Genomic DNA, 23,026 nt, shown 5'->3' on the forward strand with positions numbered 1-23,026 from the left:
CCTGAGTGGTACTAGATTTGGGGTAAGAAAGAAGCATGTCTCTTAAGCCCCAGAAGTAAGTATTGCCAAAGAAAGAAAGAAGGAAGGGGAGAAAAAATGAAAGGAAAGACATTTCTAAATGGCTCTATTTTGAACAAATGAAAATACATACATTTTTTAAGGCCAATCTTTTGTAATCTCTGGCTTTATATGGGTAATGCTTTCATCTGTCACTGAAATGGCTCCTACACTCAAGAAATGGCAGAGTTAACTGAAATGGGCTCCCAAGTTGTAACTTTTGCAATAAAGATAAAATATGACTTTCTGCAACCCATTTGGAGCTATAGCACCAATATGCTGATGCAGTTCCCCTTAAGCCCCAGTCACATTAGATTCTGAATGGTGTATCGCCAATGCGGGGTCGGGGATGGGTCATAAGGTATATTTATTTAAGACTGAATGTTTATACTGAGTTAAATGCAAATTAAAATCTTGCGTTTGAGATCATATTAAAAAGGGGACAATGTAATTAGCACACTGTCCTCTGTGGAGCCTCCTCAAGCCCCTGTGAGGCCTGAGAAAGGCAAAGCTACAGTGAGAGCAGGAGCCTGGATGGTGCTGGAAAGGAAAGACATCTTCATGGCTACGTGTCCAGCTTTGTAGGAGAAAGATCTTGCCTCTGGGAAGTGATCCAATGGGAAATCCTAAATTAATGCAAACACTCAAAAGAGATTCTGGCCTTGACTATCCAGGTCCAGCCCTTCACCAAATTGGAAAGGATAATAGTGGTTGTACAGTTCACCTCCGTTGGCTCTGTTTCTGGGTTCCCTATCCACTATCACCCCATGACCAAAGAGAAAACCAATGCGTCATTGCCTTCAGGCAGCAAGAAAGTCCTTCAGGACAGAAATCAAGACTTCTCAGGGTTCTTTTCTGGAGACCACCTCGAGGATGGAAAGTCATCAGGTCTACTATGCAGTGGGCCTCACTTGGAAGCAGTTGTGGCCTCTTGGGGTCACCTAAAGAAGACAGACAATGCTTGATTCACAGTTTAAGAGTCGTCTTTGCCCCTTTGGTGCTCTAGACAACAGCTGAATGATTAGCTTGACAGCCATCAACCCAACTGAGGAAACTTGCCCAAAGATTTATAGATTATTACTCACCCCCACCAAAATATCTAGTCCAAGTCTCCTCCTATTCTCCTCTCACCTGACTTCTGGACTGCCTGCCCACTTTCCAAAAGAGGCAGAAGGAAAATATCCTGGGGGTTTCCTTCCTGAAGGTTATCACTTTTCTGATCATATGTGTAAAGGTTGACAAGAGGTACCCTAATATCCAGCCTCTGCACACTGAACACCTTCAGGGGGCATTACTATAAAAGACCAAAGAAGAAAGCCTAGGTCCCTAGCAAGAAAATGTGGAGAAAAGTATTTTATCTTATTTTTTAAATTAAAAAAAAAATTTTATTTATTTATTTATTTATTTTTGAGAGTAAGAGAGACAGAGCATGAGCAGGGGAGGGGCAGAGAGAGAGGGAGACACAGAATCTGAAACAGGCTCCGGGCTCTGAGCTGTCAGCACAGAGCCTGATGTGGGGCTCAAACTCACCAACTGTGAGATCATGACGCTTAACCAACTGAGCCACCCAGGCGCCCCAGAAAAGGTGCCTTCACATGACTGTTAAGTCAGACGCTTAACCAGTTGTGCCACCCAGGCTCCCCAGTAAAGTTTAGGATTATGGGGCACCTGGGTTAAGCGTCCAACTCTCGGTTTCAGCTCAGGTCATGATCTCCAGTTTTGTGGATTCAAGCCCAGCATTGGGCTTAGTGCTGGCAGTGTGGAGCCCACTTGGGATTCTCTCTCTCTGCCCCTCACTTACTCACACATTCTCTGTCTCTCTCAAAATAAATAAATAAACTTAGAAAAAAGTTTAGAATTATGTTGGACACTCAAAAAAGCCTTCACAAAAACTGAGCCATCAAGCTTCCGGGACAGGGAGTCAGATTTATAATCATAACAGAGAAGAGAGGAAGGCTCTGAGTGTTTCTGGCCCTTTAAGCTGGATGCTCAGCAGACTTGTCCCAAATCCAGCAAGCACATCTCTTTAAGCCCCTCCAACAGTCCCGCTGCCATACCAACTTGATTACCTCCTCACCCTCCATAAGGCTCTAAGGTATTTATCAGATTACCACTTAAGGTCACATATCCCACTGTCATGTTTTGTGGCTGCTTATTTATGCGCCTACTCTCCCTGGAGAAATCAGAAGCATGGAGCCAAGAAGGAAAAGCTGTGTTCCACATGCAGCAGGTGCCCAGTGTGAATTTGTAGAGCACATACTGAATGAAATTGCTTTACTTATAACCGTGGCCCCAGTTCTGGCCTACAGATCCTAGGAGTTCAGAGAGTATAGAAAAAGAATTATGTGGAATTATGTGCAGACAGCTGACAGCTGCGATTCCATTTGTCTGCTAATTTCTGAAGTTTCCATTGACCATTCTGTCCCACAGCAGCTAGAAATACCTGCATGTCAAAAAATCATATGTGAGGCTTTGTCAGATAATATTTAAGACCCAAAGGCAGTGTGAGATATAACTTCTACTTTGACAAAAATAATTTAAGGGATGGATCCATAAATTTTGCAAGAAAAACGCACAGGGCAAGATGCCTTTTAAAATGGAAGATGCAGAATTGATGTGATTGTAATTGGTATGAAATGATGATTGGAATATTTATTACTCCTAAGATCTCTGCTACATTTCAGAGGTGGCACAAATTCAAACATGTGGACACATTCATTCAACTGGCACCATTCAGTGCTCCATCCCAGATGAGAGGAGATGGAGGGGTGACTCCAAGTCCTGAGTCACCGTTCACTTTGCTTCCCTTCTTCCTGCAGATGACACTTCATCTACCCTGGACTATATAACATGCTTACGTGTGTCTGTTTCAGCAGATGGAAACTTTGTCCTCATGAAGCATATATTGCAAGCCACACATTGACTTGTAGATGTTCAAAGAACTTGAACTTGAAGATTTCTCCAGGGGCTGATGTTTTGCTGTTAGGCTACTGCTTTCTCACATACACATTCATTTCCCTTCAAATAGTAGACACCAATATGAGGTTGCTAGCCTTTTAAATTGCCCCATAAAGACTTTAAAAACCATTATTTCTGTCAACATTATTTCTTACTCCAAAAAGGATTGAAGGTAGTCATATTGAATACATTTACAACACTGTTCTTGTCCTTCTAATTCTACTGTATGCCACTGATATATACTTGGGTATAGACCATGAGCATTCTATGATGAAAACTTCTCTTCTGGAATGTTGCTAGATAGGCTCTAAAATACTTAAGAACCTGGTTGACTTTTCTTATGGATTTTAAAGTTTTATGTCCTAAGAGTCACAAAACTGAAGGATAGAATATGCCAAAAGGGATCAGAAAATAGTTATAAAAATCATCAGAAGTCAAAGGTTTCCCTGGAATCTTTCATTGATAGAACAATGCTAATCGCTAATGCAAATTTTGGTGACCAAATCAAAAATTTGTCCTTTCTTCTCTGTTCCAGGTACATGGCCATCATTCATCCCCTCCAGCCCCGGCTGTCAGCCACAGCCACCAAGGTGGTCATCTGTGTCATCTGGGTCCTGGCTCTCCTGCTGGCCTTCCCTCAGGGCTACTACTCAACCACGGAGACCATGCCCAACAGAGTGGTGTGCATGATTGAATGGCCGGAGCATCCCAACAAGATTTATGAGAAAGTGTGAGTAGGGGTGACTCCCCAGTATCTCCTTTGCCTTTTTGTATTTCTTTTTTCTTTCCATGTTCTTTTGTTGGTTAGGATTTAGTGTCCATCTATAAGCATTTCTCATAATTACTCTTGATGTCAAGTTGATGTATCCATAAGTATCAAGGGACTATTATGTCCCAAATACTACTGTGGACTTTGAATGAAAATTAGAAAAATGTTAAGACCTGGATCCTGTTATAGCCTACCCTCCAGGTGTTCTTCCATGTCCTCCTGCCGTTTACCAGCAACCCTGCCCTGCCAGTATCTGCATTGCTTTGCCTGAGAGCTTTTTCCCTCACCTATAGAACACTACTCTACCCTCCTGCTCAGCATGCCAGAAGGTGGGGGAATTATCCCCCGTGCCCAGCAGCTCCTAACAATTGATAGGAGTTGGTATGTGAACACCCCAGCTCCCTCATTCCACAGGTGGGATGTCTCTGAGGTGTGTGTTTTACACAATATCCAAGGTTTTGTCTTGGGATTCAGCTCCAGTCACCGGCAGCTGGCTCAGTGACACACCTTTCCCTATATCACCACCCCACTCCCTACTAGTATCTCTTTCTCCTCCTAAGCAAGTCACTTGCACTTGAATCTTTATCTCAGGATATGCCTCTGGGGAAAACCAAGCCAAACCACCTATCTTCTAGGGTTTCCTAGGTAGAAAAATTTCCAGGTGCATTCAAATGCATGGGAAGGCAAGGCCAGTGCACTGAGACCTTATGAATTACAAGTTTCCTACAAGGCAGGTGAGGGGCAATGTGACATTTATATTACTATCAGTTTTCTGTACTCAGAGCACATGGATAATGTGGGTCCTTTTGAAAGTTCTCTATAATCTTCTCATCTTGGGTTTATTATGTGAATCATAAAAGAACACTGGTGTTAATAATCAGATGATCTATGTTTTAATAACAAGATTGTCATTACCAGCTATATGACTCTGGGCAAAAGTCACAGTTTTCCCTCATTGTTAAAATGGTTTATGATAAAACACTGCTTCCCACAAACAACGATTGTGAAGAGCAAACAAGATAATGTATCCTCACCTTGTAAGCATATAAATGCCATACAAAAAGCCAGATACTATTATCAAGCCAAATTCATCAGGGAGCAATATAATCATTATAGGCCTTTAATCTCATTAGATGGTAACATAAGATACTACCTGTTGGCCCTCAAGATTTGAGGGTCCAAAAGCCTGTTGCATAGAGTTAGACTGCTGCAACTGTCCTGGGGAGCATGGAAATGTGGCTTGCCAGAAAGCAATACATAAAGCTCAGACTTCGCCTTCCAGACACAGGCAGTGGGATTTAATCGATCAAGCAGTGGGGGGATTAATGCTCAGCCTAGAAGGAGACATTGAAAATTATTCTTTCAAGTGAAACTACAAGCCTGAGCAGGGTCTCAGCAGGAGAAAGAACATAGCTTTGCAAGCTGTACAGGGTCTGTGAATGTGTTCAAACCAGAAGGTTCCCTGAAAAGGGAAAAATAAAGCCCTCTGAATTAAAGCCCATTAGAAAATGCTTAGAAACTCCCTTCGACTGTGTGGACTGTCGCTCGGCTCTTGATTCTCATGGTCTTTTCCAAGTCTGGTCACCTTTCTAAAGTTTTGTTTCAAAATATAGTTCATTTATCTTCCAAAAAATTCAAAGTTAATGTGGAAATAAAGGTTTATTTTTCCACAGATCTCTGGTGTTTTGTCCAAGAAACAGTAGAGTTTACAGTTTTGCTTTTGAACATTTTGCTGTTTTATGCTTATTAATGACTAGAAAGCCTTTTGAGGCTCAACAAAGTGTGCCAGATTGTCTTATTTCCTTGCTTTGAGAATTAAGGGTAGTGTGTGGTTAGATTTGCCATCATTGTTTATTTACTGCATGATTTTTAAACTTCTTTTCTATTTATTTATTCTATTAAGTTTAAAATTTTAATTCCAGTATAGTTAACATATAGTGTTATGTTAGTTTCAGGTATACACAGCATAACACTCAACAATTATATATGTTACTCAGTGCTCATCATGATAAGTGCTCACATATTTCACCCATCTGCCCAGCCACCTCCCCTCACCTACCCTCAGTTTGTTCACTCTAGTTAAGAGTCTGCTCCTTGGTTTGTCCCCCTCTCTTTTTTTTCACTTTGCTCATTTGTTTTGTTTCTTAAATTCCATATATGAGTAAAGGTGAATGGATAAAGATGTGAAGTACACACACACACACACACACAGGAAAATTATCTGGCCACTAGAAATAATGAAATCTTGCCATTTGCAACAGCACAGATGGAGCTAAAGAGTATAATCCTAAGTGAAATAAGTCAGAGAAAGACAATACCATATGTTTAATTCATGATTTTAACCTTAAAAAAATGAGTCTGGAGAAAAGCATCAGATTTTATCTATTCAAGATGTGTAAAATGTTTATGGAAGCAGTAGTAAGTTGAAAGAATCCGTATTTGCCATCCACGTACAGGCTATGAGGTAAAGTGAACATATCTCAAGTGCATAGTATGCTTTATGTAAGCCAATTTTCTTTTTGTCAATATCCTTCACAATGCATTATGATATATTTTTAGGGAATTTAAGTTTTACTAGCTCTAAATTAAGTACTCCCTTATATTCTCTTCTACTAGAGCTGATTGCCATTTCCAAAGCACACAATAATCCCAAATTTGAAACCAGAAAGAAACTTCGTTTAAGGAAGTGTAATAATTAGGATAAGAACACGGGCTCTGGAGTAAAATGAAGGATCAACTCCCAGCCATATCGCTCTCTAGTTGAGTCATCACAGTCAAGTTATTTAAGCCTCTAAGCCTAATGGAACATTCCACATACCAGCTATGGTGAGAAGTAAATAAGGCACATGCTTAGCCCAGTGCCAGGCACATGAGAAGAGTCTGGTGAGTGTTAACTATTGCCATCAGCATCATTCATTGATCTGGATGCATGGACAGATGACTGGCAGCAGACAGTCCAGTGGGCAGATGCCTAGGCCCAAATTGCCTGATGAAAAATCTGTGCCAGCTAATCACATAAAAGGGTTTTGTGAAAAATTTTAAATTGCCTGATTTGCCTTCTGGCTGCATGGTGAAACCCCAGTCCTGATCATTGGTCATTCAGATTCTTTATTAATACATGTATTAAATTAAGCACTATTAAAGAAAGGCAATCCAATAAAGGAAAGGCAAAACTTTTGAACATGCACTTCACAAAAAGAAATGTCCAAATGACCAATAATATGTGAGGAGGCACACAACTTCATTCATCACCAATGAAATACAAACTAAAACCATAGTGACATTGTACTGCATATCTATTAGACCACCAAGTGTTAAGAAGTCAGACTCAACTAAGAATTTAGAAGTTTTGGTGAAATTAGAAAACAATGAGAACCTTTGTAGACTGCTAGAGGAAATATACATTGATAAAGCCATGCTCGAAAATGTTTTGTAGTATCTAGAAAAGCAGAAGCTATCCATATACTATAACCCCATAGTTTCACTCAGGGGCATTGCCCTAGAGAAATTCATGCATGTATGCACCCAGACACATCTAGCATATAGAGCATATCAGCATTGTTCTTAATTCCTGGAATTGGAGATATTCCAAATGTCCATCAACAGGATGGGTAAAAATTGTGGTACAAGCATGTACAGGATATTTCTTAATTAATGAACAAAATGTAGCTCCATGCAACTTACAAACAAAGTTTTAAAACAAACAAAATTAAAGTACATCTTCAAGGGCACATCAATAGGTGTAAAACTATAAATGCAAACAAAGACGTAGTTAACATAAAAGTAAAGACAAGTTTATCTCTCATGGGAGGAAAGGGGTGTGATCAAGAGGAGACACTTAGAGGGGAGGAGCCAAGATGGCAGAACATCATGGAAGGTTTTTTTGTGTCTCAAGCCCATGAAATACAGACAGATCAACACTAACCTATCCTGCACACCTAGGAAACTGATTTAAGGATTAACACAACAATCTGCACAATCTGAACCACGGAACTCAGCAGGTACACAGTGCAGAGAGGTGGAACTGAGGGAGAGAGTAGCCATGAAGGGCAGAAAGCTGTTTTTGCTTGCAGAGAGAGGATGGAGACAGGGGAGAGAGTATGGGAAAAGCATCCCCCACCCCCAAAGCAGCTGGAGAGAAAGTTGAAAAGTGGCAACAACCACAGGGACTGAACTAAAAGGGGAGAAAGAAAAAGGAGAGGGTTTAAATTCCACTAAGACTCTATCAACAGGGGGAGCGCATAGTCTGAAACTCCACAGCTCGATACCTGGCAGTGCTCTAGTGAGAAGGGCGAATCCTCAGGAGCAGAGTAAAGTCTGGGGGTCCTTGGGCCACACAAGGAGAGGCCATTCCCCTGCTGGGAGGACTTCCCACAGGCAAGGGTCCCAGGAAATCCTGGAGAACAACTACACTCATGGGTACTGGAACAAGGTCATTTAGGGTGAAGCCTAGTGCCAGATGTGTGTTGATTTTCCATAATCCCTGAAATCCTGCTTCTACATGATCTTATGAACTTTCTCTGGGACAGGCTGGCACCTAGCTGCAGTCTCTGGGCATCAGCAGCAGCATGGTCTTGCAAACGTTCCTGGGAGCGGCCAAACCCAGCTATTGCTCGGTAAGACCCTCCTGCAGAGGGGCAGAATGCGTCAAAGCCACAGTTCCTCTGAAGTAAGGGGTCAGGAAAAACAGCTGCATCTGAGATAAAACTCAGGAGGGAGGTGCTGCCTGGCAACCTGAGGCTTGGTCACAGACTATAAAAGCAGGGAGTGGATGGAAGCCGAAGACAAAGGATGGGTATGCGATTGCTGGTCAGGGAGAACAGAGTTCCAATACTAAAGGCCACATATCTGGGTGACGCCATTTTCACCCCTCCTGCGCATGCACATACAAACCTACAAGCGCCACAACAATCCACCCCCGTAAGCTAAGCAGCACCATCTAGTGGAAAACAGAGCCATTATACTAGCCCCGCTTAACTGGGCCAAACTTCCTCTTTAGGAACACAAGTCTCTCTGCCTTCTTAGTTGACAGACGATAAAGTGCTTCACAGTTTGACTTCTAGAAGAAAACGGTGTAATTTCAATTGTATTTCAGTCTGTTCGCTGGTCCATCTATTCAATTTTCTTTGTTTTTTTCTTTTTTGTTTGCTTTCTTTTTCTTGAATACAGAAAGAGAAAAAAATTTTTTTTATTTTCAAGTTTTATTAAAACAATTTTTCTTAAATTTTTTACTATATTTTTTATTTTTTGTAAATTTTTAAAATTCTATTTTACTTCCATTATTTCATTTTATTCTATTTCATTGTATTCATTTTTTTCAAATTTCCAAAGTTTTCCTTTTTTTGTCTTTTTTCCCTTTTTTCTCTAATCTATCAAGCTCCTTTCAACATCCAGATGAAAACACACCTAGGATCTAGCATTGTTTATTTGATTTGTCTGTGTTTGTTGTTTCTAATTTTTTAATTTTAATTTTTTTACCTCATTAATTCCTTTTCTTCTTTCAAAATGAAAAAACGAAGGAATTCACCCCAAAAGAAAGAGCAGGAAGAAACAATGGCTAGGGACTTAACCAACACAGATGCAGGGAAGATCTTTCAACCAGAATTTAGAATTATGATAATAAGAATACTAGCTGGGGTAGAAAATAGATTAGAATCCCTTTCTGTGGAGATAAAAGAAGTAAAACCTAGTCAGGATGAAATAAAAAATGCTATAACTGAGCTACAATCTTGAATGGATGCCACAGCGGCAAGGATGGATGAGGCAGAGCCACAAAGTGATATAGAGGACAAACTTGTAGAGAATAATGAAGCAGGAAAAAAGAGGGAGACTAAGGCCAAAGAGCACAATATAAGGATTAGAGAAATCAGAGACTCATTAAAAAGGAACAACATCAGAATCACACGAGTCCCAGAAGATGAAGAGAGAGAGAAAGGGGTAGAAGAGTTATGGGAGCAAATCATAGCAGAAAACTTTCCTAACCTGGGGAAAGACACAGACATCAAAATTCAGGAAGCACAGGGGACCCTCATTAGATTCAACAAAAACCAACCATCAACAAAGCATATCATAGTCAAACTCACAAAATACTCAGGCAAGGAAAGAATCATGAAACCAGCAAGGGAAGACAGATTAGGTTTGCAGCAGACCTAGCCACAGAAACTTGGCAGGCCAGCAAGGAGTGGCAGGATATATTCAATGTGCTGAATTGGAAAAAGATGCAGCCAAGAATTCTTTATCCAGCAAGGCTGTCATTCAAAATAGAAGGAGAGGTTAAAAGTTTCCCAGACAAACAAAAACTAAAGGAGTCATGACCACTAAACCAGCCCTGCAAGAAACTTTAAGGGGGACTCTCTGAGGGGAGAAAAGATGAAATACATACATACATACATACATACATACATACATACATACATACCAAAAGCAATAAAGACTAGAAAGGACCAGAGAACACCACCAGACACTCCACTTCTACTAGAAAAATAATGGCAATAAACTCATATCTTTCAGTACTCACTCCAAATGTCAATGGACTAAATGCTCCAATCAAAAGACATAGAGTAACAGAATGGATATGAAGAGACACTTAGAGGTGCTTCTGAGGGGCAGGCACTATTATATTTCTTGAGCTAGGTAGTAGTAGCATGAGTGTTTGCTTATAAAAATTACTCATAACACCAGGTAATTTTGTTCATCCACTTTTTCTGGAATGTATGTTCATATTTTTTTAACTTAAAATTAAATGCTATTCAAAGGATTTTGCTTTCATGAGCTCTCAAGAAACTGCTCTCATTGGGATAAGCCCAAGAGTTCCTTCATAAGAAACTACCTTTTGAGGTGTGGGACTTTGCCTGGAATGATATTATTCATAAGCATTTACCTTTGAATAAGCCAAAGTGTGGATGGACCCTACTTCATTCTCATGTTTACTTGACCTTGTGAATTTTGTCTTGCTGACTTTTATGCTTCAATCCACCTGGAATTTTCCTAATTCATTCAAGAGAATATAGGACAAATGCTGTCCCTGGTGGGAGTGACTAATTTTCACCAGAAAATAAGCCTCAGACAGTCTCCACAGCCTTCATCCCTTCCTGCTATGTTCATAAGCATGTACCTTTGGGCTACAAAATGTTACAGATAGACTTGGTCAATTTCCTGGAAAATCATTTAAAACTTTATTTTGCATTTTAAAATACAAATAAATCATGGAGTATACTGAAAAGTCTTATAATTTCTTTAATCACCCATATGCCCATCATTTATGAAAGGCTCTAACATTTTGATGAATATTCTTCCAGTCTTTTATTCAATCTCTAGGGAACTACTGTTCTTAGTTTCTTTTGAAGTGTTTTACATACACACAAGTCAACACAAATATAGATCGTTTCCTCCCTATAACACAAAATGTAGCTTATTATGCACATTGTTCTATACCTTATTTTTTAAAATTTATTTATTTTGAGAGAGAGACAGAGAACGTGCGTAGAGGAGGGACAGAGAGACAGGCACAGAATCTGAAGTCAGATCCAGGCTCCAAGCTGTCAGCACAGAGCCTGACATGGGGTTTGAACCCATAAACCGTGAGATCATGACCTGAGCTGAAGTCGGACACTTAACCAAATGAGCCACCCAGATGCCCCTGTACCCTATTTTCTAAATTTAATACATCTTAGAGATATTTCCATATCAGTTCATGAAGAGGTTAATATTCTTTTTCTCAGCCACATAGTACTCCATGCTACAAATGTACAGTGTTATTTAAGCCATCATTTTTGGTGGACTTTGGATTTTCTCCAGCCTTTTGCTGGTACAGAGTGCTGCCATGAATAACTTCATATATATCATGTAAGGTTATCCATAGCCAAAAAAATCCCAAAAATGGAACTGCTGAGTCAAAGATACATAACATTTTAATTTTGACATTTGCTCTCTGCATGGGATTATACTAATTTACATTCTCACCAGTAGTGTAGGAGAGTCCCTGTTTCTCTACAGCACTACCAACAGAGTACTATATTTTCAAGCATTTAGATTTTTCCCCATTATAGTTAAAATTTGCATTTCTCTTATTATGAGTAGGGTTGAATATCTTTTCATAACATGGGGGAATTTACATATACATCTTAATATCTACTTATTTCACTTACCATATTATAAATGATTTCCTGTGTCATTAAACATGTATCTAGAAACTTATATAAAAATATATACCCACATGTTTAAATGTGTGCATGTGTGCATAAATAATAATTTTGTTAACTAATCTGCTCTTTGGAAATTAATTATTCCAGTGGGTTCTTTTGTCTGGCTTAAGATAAAACACCTAGTTTTATTTTGTTTAAGTTTATTAACTTATTTTGAGAAAGAGAGCACATGTAGGGGAGGGGCAGAGAGAGAGGGTGAGAGAAATTTCCCACTGCCAGTGCAGAGCCCAATGCAGGACTAGAACTCACAAACCATGAAATCATGACCTGAGCTGAAGTCAGACACTTAACAGACTGAGCCACCCAGGTACCCCCAAAACCCTAAGTTTTAAAACAAGCTGATTCTAGCTACATTCCTAGATCCTTTCAGGGACTACTTCAGTGTTGTCTGCCATTCTGCTTATTTCTACAGTGCATGGTTATAGAAAATATCCTTATGTTGAAACATTTATGAAAGTGAAGATATGGGCTCATTATTAATGCAATAATATCATCATTGGTAATGGAATCCTGCCATAATTTGCAAGCTGGCAGCTTTGCTGCGGCTGTTCTGGTGAACTGTGACACTGCCCAGAAAGTCCTATGAAGGGGGAGTGGATTGACTGGCTTCATGGATGACCAAAAGTGACTCCTTCTGGTCAAGAAAAATGCACATGAAAGGACAATAAAGTATAAAAGAGAACCAATTGGCTTTGCAAAATGCATCAACTTTCCCATTCTATTAAAAGGCAGAGGAGTTGGGGTGCCTGGGTGGCTCAGTCGGTTAAGCATCCTACTTTGGCTCAGGTCATGATCTCACAGTTTGTGAGTTCAAGGCCTGCGTTGGGCTCTGTGCTGACAGTTCCGAGCCTGGAGCCTGCTTCAGATCCTGTGTCTCATTCTCTCTCTTCCCCTCCCCCACTTGCACTCTGTTTCTCTCTTTCAAAATAAATAAATGTAAAAAAAAATTTTTTTAACACAGAGGAATGTGCCATAGCTTTCAAAGTCATTCAGAGCCAAACCCATACTTGAGGATGCTATACAGGCTGTCAGTTTGCAGCGGTCCCAGAAGGTTGCAGGGCAATACCCCTGAGGACAAGAAAGATGAATGAGCCAACATTTCTTTATCAGAAGGCCCACCACCACAGCCAAGAAAAAGTCGGTAATGAGGATGAAAAATGAGAAAGACATCCAAAAGAATGAGATTGAGACAGCCAGGGGAATTTCAGTTTTCCTGAATCATTGATTAATATCGGTTATGTATCATTTTCTATTAATTAAACTTGTATGTACCTAACTTTGCAGTAGAGTGCTAGTAAGAAGTAAGACATGCCTATCTGAACTCCAAATATTACCAGTAGTGCTGGGAAAGGAAGTTATACCAGAAAATAGCATCATTCATGACTCTAATTACTTAGGAAATTTGTGGAAGTGGACATGAATGTGTATATATTAATTCTATTATAATTCTCTATAAGTACTTCTTGTAACAAAGACAATATGTGCTGTTACTTTTTGCAGCATTTTGTCTTTTATAAGCCCATCATCAAAAATTAGCTGAAATTTTTATGTTTACACAGATCTTTAATTTCATCAACAATACTGAAAACTGAAAATCAACTAATTGACAGAATAAGAGTGGGGAAAGGGAATATCAGAAAACGTACCTGCAGCATTACTTCTCAATTTTTCCACCTCTTTGATTATTTCACAAATAAACGAAAGAAAAGAAATGGGGATCCTTTGCCAAGCTCCTCCAGGTCTTGGCCAAAGGAGTGTGAGCATATTTGTGTTTCCAGGACTGATTGTTTATGCTAGCTGTTATGATTAATCTCATCCCCTGACACCTGCTACATTTATAGATACAGCTGAGGGCCCCTGGTATTGTCTCAGCTATTGATGAAAAGCAGCTAAACCAAGAATGAAAAGTACATTGACACTTCAGGGGAAGATGGTAGCATGAAAACAATCCCTCAACCTTGACTTCATAAAGAAATTAGAGTGAGCAAAGTAAGGAAGAAGGGGGCAGGGGGAAAGACTGCATTAATGCAGAAACTAGGAAGGTTGCCATACAAATGCCAGAAATTTCACTCAGTTTCTGGTAGATACTGTGCAGAAAGAGCCAAAGAGGAGGCAGCCACCAAGGATTGTCATGGGCAAGACATAAAATAGCAGCCCCTAATTAGGAGAGGAAAGTGTAAGCCTGAGAAAGATGGAAACATCCCTCCCCTTCCTGAGTTTGAGATTCCTTTGGGCTGCCACCATCAGCTTCCAGAAGCAGCTGCTCTTAGAGAACAAGCACACACAGGCCAGAGAGTGTAATTGACAGTAAGATAAAAATGGATGATTTCCTACAAAACTGTAAATATCAAATTGATGCAGCTTGAATGGAGAGGAATGAAAATACCACTCAAGAATTACATTTATAAAAGGCACTGGGACCAAAAGTTTTGCAAAGACATTCTTTAAAATACCCTATAAGCTCTTTAAGAGTTCAGAACCATATGGAGAACTTGGTAATTTGCTATATGCATTTGGCACAATGTAATTGTAAAAACTGACAGAGAACTTCAAAAACAAACCTTCAGGCCAATTCCATTTACAAACATAAATGCAAACAACCTAATTAAAAGTCACCCCAAATATTCAAAATTTTATTAAAATAACAATAGTTTGGTTTTGAGCATGACTTTTTTCCAGCAAATAAGGTTAGAAGTTATCAGGAACGCTATTACATTTCATTCAATTAATTGGTCAAAGGAAAATATATATCAGTTTCAAATATCAAAATAAATTTGTTAAAATGTAATGTCTACTAAAGAAAAAAAAGTAGTTTATATCAGCAAGAATTCTTGAGAAAATAAATGAATAGCAGATTTCCTTTACAACAGAAATAAAATAAAAACACTTTGAATATGTAAGAAATAGGAGTTATATGAAGAAATGAAAAACATCATGCTATTTTAGACTTTACTGATTGGCATAGGAGAATATTTGAGAAATACATTTCACTTGATTCAAACCCTAGAAAGTATCTAAGGGCGTATAGGAAACAGTCTCCTTTCTATCTTTTTTATCCTATTTGTACACCAGTATTCATCACAGCATTACTCACAATAGTCAAAAGGTGGAAACACCCTTCTGTCTTTAATTCCATAAAACTATCAGCTTTCCACAAACTTCCCACAAGCATATTTAGGTAACTGATAAAGCAAATCATTTGAAAGAATAAATGGGTAAAATTAATTCAAGAAAAAATTGGGAGGGGGTGCCTGGGTGGCTCAGTTGGTTAAGCATCTGACTCTTGGTTTCAGCTCAGGTCATGATATCATGGCTTTGTGGGTTCAAGCCCCACATTGGGCTCTCTGCTGGCAGTGCAGAGCCTTCTTGGGATTCTCTCTCTCTCACTCTCTCTCTAGCTGCTGTTCCCCTACTCATGCTGTCTCTTTCTCTCTCAAAATAAATAGATAAAACTTAAAAAAATTAAAAGAAAAAGATTGAACAAGAAGAATTCATTTTTATATCAGCGAGGTAATGAAAAACAATAAGAAGTGACCAGCTCTCCCAGATATGAAAATACTCATTTCTGGGGATAGAACTAATCAATAGAAAAACAGAACAGAAATCACATACCCATACATATACACAGAAACCCAAGACCATAAAATGTTGTGTTTACTATATGCTACAGATGACATGTCCTATCTGTAAGGATTATTCCATAAATTTGGAGGGAAACCTGATCAACCAAAATTCTGTGGCATTCTCTAACTCAAATGATTTTATAGGCAACTATGTAACCCACCCCTACCTACAACTTGGAGACAGTCACAATATATATTAGCATATTGAAGCCTTTGAGACACTTTCCATTCAAAAACATTTTAAATTTATCTTTATAGGAAATACATTCAGGTGGTTAAAAAAAAAAACAGTTGATGTAAAAGGGTAATCAGGAAAAGATTTCTCCTTCTAGCTACTGGTCTTACTTTCTTGTGAGCTTTCTAAAGTTTCTTTATGCTTATCATTAAAAGTTTGTGTATATAATCTTGTTTTGTTTCTTGCACAAATATATAATATACCTTAATCTTGCTTTTTTGATTAACAATTTATCTCAGATATCCTTTTTCACCATATGGAGCAAGCATTCTCATTTTCTATGGCTGCATAGTATTCCTCCATGTGGATAAAACATCAATTATTTATCTGCTATGATTTTCATGTATATTTGGACTGCTCCTAGTGTTTAACTATTTCAAGTTATATTGTAATAAACTGGCTCCACCCTGATTAAGTATTGCAGTAAAGAAAACTGACAGTTTTGCTTAAACCTTGTTGCCCAAGTTTATTTGAAGACAGAATCCATTTTTTGATTAATCCCATTAATATCTCACAGAAATATTGTCCATAAAACATATTGTGGGGAAACTCTGGGCTAATCATAAAGCTGTATTCCTGTCTCACAACTTAAGACCAGTGTAAATTCCATGTAAGTTGGAATGGAGAAGGGCCTTTCCTAACACCAAAGGCAAATCCAAAATGAAAGAGATTGCTAGTTTGAATACAGATATAGATATATTTCTTAAATACTATATATCAAGAAACTCCATGAGGAAGTTCTGCAAATGACAAATTAAGAGAAAAATATATGAGATAAACCATTAACATAATTAACATAAAGAAGCTCTGACTAATCAAGAAGAATAAGGTTTTTTAAATAAAAAAATTAGTAACTCATAAAAGGATATGAAAAACTGTATTCCAAATTTCTCTTTATTTGATTGGCCCAGATTAAATTTAAAGAAAATGCTAAATATTAACAAGGTTATGGAGAAGATGAGCACTATCTTCAGGAGGACAGTCTGACAATACCAATCAAGGTTTTTAAATATACACTTGAGAGTGAAACTATATAGTATTTGACTCTGACTGAATTATTTCACTTAGCATTATACTCTCTAGCTCCATCCATGTTGCAAATGACAAGATTTCATTCTTTTTATGGCTGAATAATATTCATTGTATATATATTTATATGTACTACATTTTCTTTATCCATTCATCAAATGATGGACATTTGAAAGCAGAGGGAAAAACAGAGAGAGAGAGAGAGAGAGAGAGAGAGACCAAAAAACAGATTCTTAACTAGAGAGAACAAACTGAGGGGAAGGCAATGAGGGGATGAGCTAAATAGGTGATGGGGATTAAGGAGTGCACTTGTCATGATGAGCATCAGATGATGTATGGAATGTGGAATCACTATATTGTACACCTGAAACTAATATAATACTTTATGTTAACTAACTGAAATTAAAATTAAAAACTTTTAAAAAATTAAATATACACTTGATTTGAATCAGCGATTATACTCAGAAAGTCAGAAGGGCATGAATGTACATGCAAGATATTGATATCACCATGGTTTATAAGTTTGTAAAATTAGAAACAAATGCCCAGTCATAGAGGACTAATTAAATCATAAACAGATCATCCACACAAAGAAAAACTGTGCAGCCATTAAAAGTAACATTGCACAAGGTTGCCATCTGTTTTCTCTTCTAGGATTTTGATGGTTTCCTGTCTGACATGCCAGTCCTTCATCCATTTTGAATTTATTTTTGTGTATGGCATAAGAAAGTGCTCCAGTTTCATTCTTCTGCATGTCACTATCCAATTTTCCCAGCACCATTTGCTGAAGAGGTTGTCTTTTTTTCCATTGGATGTTCTTTCCTGCTTTGTCAAAGATTAGTTGGCCATATATTTGTGGGTCCATTTCTGGGTTCTGTATTTTGATCCATTGATTTATGTGACATCTCTTTTTGTGACAATACCATACTGTCCTCATGAATACTGCTTTGTAATACAGCTTGAAGTCTGGGATTGTGATGTCTCCAGGTTTGGTTTTCTTTGTCAGCATTACTTTGACTGTTCGGGGTCTTTTGTGACTCCATACAAATCATAGAATTGTTTGTACTAGTTCTGGTGTTATTTTGATAGGAATTGCATTGAGGAAGTTCCATACTCTTCCACAGTGGCTGCACCAGTTTGCATTCCCACCAACAGTGCAAGAGAGCTCCTTTTTTCCACATCCTCACCAACAATTGTTGTTTCTTGTGTTTTTTGAGTCTAGCTATTATGACAGGTGCGAGATGATATCTCATTGTGGTTTTCATTTCCATTTCCCCAATGATGAGGGATGTTGAACATCTTTTCATGTGTCTCTTGGCTATCTGTATGTCTTGGAGAAATGTCTGTTTATGTCTTCTGCCCATTTTTAAATTAGATTATTTGTTTTCTTGGTGTTGAGTTGCGTAAATTCCTTATATATTTTGGATACTACCCCCTACCAGATATGTCAGTATCTTCTCCCATTCAGTAGTTGTCTTTTAGCTTTGTTGATTGTTCCTCTGTTGTACAGAAGATTTCTATTTTTATATAGTCCCAATACTTTATTATTGTTTTTGTTTCCCTTGCCTCAGGAGACACAACTAGAAAAAGTTGCTACAGCTGAGCCGATGTCACAGAAATTACTGCCTGTGCTCTCTTCCAGGATTTCTAATGGTTTCAAGTCTCACATTGAGGTCTTTAATTCATTCTGAATTTATTTTTGTGTATTGTGTAAGAAAGTGGTCCAGTTTCTTTCTTTTATTTTATTTTTATTTTTTATTTTTTCATGTAGCTGTCAAGTTTTCCCAACACCATTTATTGAAGAGATTATTTTTTCATACTTCATTTTCTTCTTGCCTTCTTTGTGGAAGATTAATTACCATATCATTGTCTATTTCTGGGTTCTCTATTCTGGGTTTATTTCTGGGCTGTCTATTCTGTTCCACTGACCTCTCTATTTTTATACTGGGAACACACTGTTTTGATTACTACAGCTTTATAGTATATCTTGAAATCCAGAATTGTGATACCTCTAGTTCTGTTCCTCTTTCTCAAGATTGCTTTGGATATTTGGGGTCTTTTTTGGTTCCATACAAATGTTAGGAATAAATAATCCAGTTCGGTGAAAAATGCTGCTGGTATTTTCATAAAGATTGCACTGTATCTGTAAATTGCTTTGGGCAGTATGGCCATTTTAGCAATATTTGTTCTTCCAGTCCATGAGCATGGAATATCTTTCCATTCATTTGTGTCATCTTCAATTTCTTTCATCAGTATTTTACAGTTTTCAGAGTACAGGTCTTTCACCTCTTTTGTTAAGTTTATTCCTAATTATTTTATCATTTTTGGTGCAATTGTAAATGGGATTGTTTTTCTTAACATCTCTTTCTGCAACTTCATTATTAGTGCATAGAAAAACAATGGATTTCTGTACCTTGATCTTGTATCCTACAACCTTACTGAATTCATTTATCAGTTCTAGTAATTTTTTGGTGGACTCTTCAGCGTTTTTCTATACATAATATCATGTCATTGGCAAAGAGTGAAAGTTTTTCTTCGTCCTTACCAATTTGATTTGAATGCCTTTTATTTTTTTCTTGTCTGATTGCTGTGACTAACATCTACCACTATGTTGAATAAAAGTGGTGATAGTGGACACCCTTGTCCTGTTCCTGACCTTAGGGGAAAAACTCTGTTTTTTATTATTGAGTATGATGTTAGCTATAGGCTTTTCATACTTGGCATTTACTATGTTGACATATGTTCTCTCTAAACATACTTTGTTGAGAGTTTTTATCATGAATAGATGTACTCTGTCAAATGCTTTTTCTGCATCTATTTAGATGATCATGTGATTTTTATCCTTTCTCTTGTGGATGTGATGTACCACATTGATTGATTTGTGAATACTGAACCACCTTTGCATCCCGGGAATAAATCCCTTTTGATCATGGTGAAGGATAATTTTGATATATTGTTGGAATTGGTTTGCTAATATTTTATTGAGAATTCTTGCAACTATGTTCATCAGAGACGTTGGCCTCTAGGTCTCTCTCTCTCTCTCTCTCTCTCTGTAGTGCCTTTATTTGGTTTTGCTACCAGGAAAATGTTGGCCTCATAGAATGAATTTGGAAGTTTTCCTTATTCTTCTATTTTTTTTGGAATAGTTTGAGAAGCATAGATATCAACTCTTCTTAAACGTTGATAGAATTCACCTGTGAAGCCATCTGGTCCTGGACTTTTGTTTGTTGGGAGTCTTTTTTATTACTAATGCAATTTCATTTTTGGTAACTGGTCTGTTCAAATTTTCTATTTCTTCCTGATTCAGTTTGGGGAAGTTATGTTTCTAGGAACTTATCCATTTCTTCCAGGTTATACAATTTGTTGGCATATAATTTTCATAATATTCTCTTACAATGCTTTGTATTTCTCTAGTGTTAGTTGTTATTTTCCCTCTTTCATTTCTAATTTTGTTTATCTGAGTTCTCTTTCTTTTTTACTTGATGAGTCTAGCTAAAGGTTTATCAATTTTATTGATTTTTTCAAAGAATAAGCTCGTTGTTTCATTGATTTAGGGTTTGTTTTTGTTTTTTATTTTATTTCTGCCCTAATCTTCATTATTCCTTCTTTATTGGTTTTGGATTTTGTTTGTTCTTTTTCTAACTCCTTCAGGTATAAAGTTTGGCTATTTATTTGATATTTTTCTTGTTTCTTGAAGTAGTCCTATATTGCTATAAGCTTCCCCTCTTAGAAAAAACCTTTGCTGAATCCCAAAGATTTTGGGCTACTATGTTTTCATTTGCTCTTGTCTCCATGCATTTTTTATGTCTTCTTTGATTTCTTGGTTGACCTATTCATTGTTTAGTATTGTGTTGTTTAACCTCCATGTGTTTCTAGATTTCTATGTGTTCTTTCCAGATTTTTTTCTTGTAATTGATTTCCAGTTTCATAGCATAGTGTTTGGGAAAGATGCATGGTATGCCTTCAATCTTTTAAAATTTGTTGGCACTTCTTTTGTGGCCTAATATGTGATCTATTATGGAGGATATTCCATATACACTTGAAAAGAATGCATATTCTGATGTTTTAGGATGGAATGTTCTGAATATATATGTTAGATCCAACTGGTCCAATGTGTCATTCAAAGGCATTGTTTCCTTGATACTTTTCTAGATAATCGGATGATCTATCCATTGGTGTAAGTTGAGTGTTAAAGTTCCCTACTATTACTGTATTATTATCAATTACTTTCTTCCTTTATGTTTGTTATAAGCTGCTTTATATATTTGGGTGCTCCCATATTGGGTGAGTAAATATTTAGGATTGTTGTATCTTCTTGTTGAATTATTCCCTTTATGATTATATAGTGTCCTTCTTTGTCACTTTGCCTTTGTTTTAAAGTTTATTTGGTTCAATATAAGTGTTGCTACCTAGGCTTTCTTTTCACCTCCATTTGCATGATAAATGCCTTCCCCCCTTCACTACCAATCTGCATGTATCTTTAGGTTTGAAATGGGTCTCTTTTTTTTTTTTTTTTTACAAATAGTTTATTGTCAAATTAGTTTCTACATAACACTCAGTGCTCATCCCCAAAGTGCCCTCCTCCNCCCCAACATCCATCAGTCCTCAGTTTTTGTCAGCATTCAAGAGTCTCTCATGGTTTGCCTCTCTCCCTTTCCCCCACCATTTCCGCCCTTCTTCTCCCCCTTGTTCCTCCGTCAAGTTCCTCTAATCCTCCTATACGTGCAAACATATGATATTTGTCCATGAAATGGGTCTCTTATAGGCAGTATATAATGGGTCTTGCACTTTTACCTATTCTGTCACTCTATGTCTTTTGATTGGTGTGTTTAGTCCACTTACATTCAAAGTAATTTTTGATAGGTGTGTACTTACTGCCACTTTGTTACTATTTTACAGTTGTTTTTGTAGTTCTTCTCTTTTCCTTTCTTCTCTTGCTCTCTTTTCTCACTGCTGGCTTTCTTTAGTGATATACTTGGATTCCTTTCTCTATTTTTTGCATATTATGGGTTTTTGATTTGTGGTTACTAGCTGAGAAATATAAAGGGAATCATTTCTAACTTTGGATGTAATACCCTACTTTAAGCCCAATATAGTTAATTACTTATCCTTAAATCATCCCTAGAATTGTCAAAGAAATGTAAAAACCCATTTCAGCTCCAGAAATGAGTGCAGGGTGTTACCCAATGGACAGGGTTGAAGTTTTTCAGGTAGCTGAGGACCTGAGACCTGACAGAGGGAAGGTACAGCCAGATGGAAGAAGAACAACCCACATGGGAAAACAAGTGTCAGAAAGCTGCCCCAGTGCAGAAGGCTGCATGGTGATGCTAAGAAAGAGCTTTAGAGAATGGAGAAGGCTGGACCTTGAACTTTGCAATTCTGGAATGTGCAGTAGGCCTCAGGGTAAGAAACTGCCAGCTCAGGGGCCAGTGCCCAGCTTCCCAATGGCTTCAACAGTTGGGGTCATGAACCCTGATGACCAGAGAAGGACAAGGCTCTGAGTATCTCTAATCTGCCATCTACAATGGAGAGGGAGCAGGGAAGAAAAAAATCATAGCAAACCAAACTTCCTTCTCCTTTCATCTGTCATGGGAGAATGGTATTAGAAACCAAGTTCTAGGCTTTAGATGTGTAACTGTTATTTTTAAATGATTTAAAAAACATTTGGGGCGCCTGGGTGGCTCAGTCGGTTGAGCATCTGGCTTTGGCTCAGGTCATGATCTCACGGTTCATGGGTTGGAGCCCCGTGTTGGGCTCTGTGCTGACAGCCAGCTCAGAGCCTGGAGCCTATTTTGGATTCTGTGTCTCCTTCTCTCTCTGACCCTCCCCTGTTCATGCTGTCTCTCTCTCAGAAATAAATAAAACATAAAAAACTTTTTTAAAAAATTCAAATTTTCTCAGATTTTGTTTCTCATGCTGTAACTATTGATAGGTAGAACCCACATGAACAAAGCCTCTTTGGGATCCTCAGTAATTTTTTGAGTGTAAAATGGTCCTAAGACCAAAGAGGTTGAGAACAACTGATATAGTGTTTTCTTAAAAGTGTTTTCTCTTCCATTTTATAACTATGGTTTATAAACAATGATTTACAATCATCTCTATATACTTGTGTTTTGTTAATCATCACCAGTTTATTAGCTCTAGGGCTTCC

At 37.9% G+C, this 23,026-nt stretch overlaps 1 protein-coding gene across 1 annotated transcript in view; it reads left to right on the plus strand.

The window, feature by feature from the left end:
- Positions 1 to 23,026, plus strand: part of TACR1 (tachykinin receptor 1) — a 149,923-nt gene that overhangs the window by 76,155 nt on the left and 50,742 nt on the right. Inside the window, exon 2 of the mRNA XM_039240100.1 lies at positions 3,551 to 3,745. Coding sequence (XP_039096031.1) covers positions 3,551 to 3,745 — 195 coding nt within the window. The remainder of the gene's footprint in view (positions 1 to 3,550; positions 3,746 to 23,026) is intronic.

This window comes from Hyaena hyaena, unplaced genomic scaffold, assembly GCF_003009895.1.
Source record: "Hyaena hyaena isolate Hyena2069 unplaced genomic scaffold, ASM300989v1 scaffold_168, whole genome shotgun sequence".
In the NCBI taxonomy this organism is placed as follows: domain Eukaryota; kingdom Metazoa; phylum Chordata; class Mammalia; order Carnivora; family Hyaenidae; genus Hyaena; species Hyaena hyaena.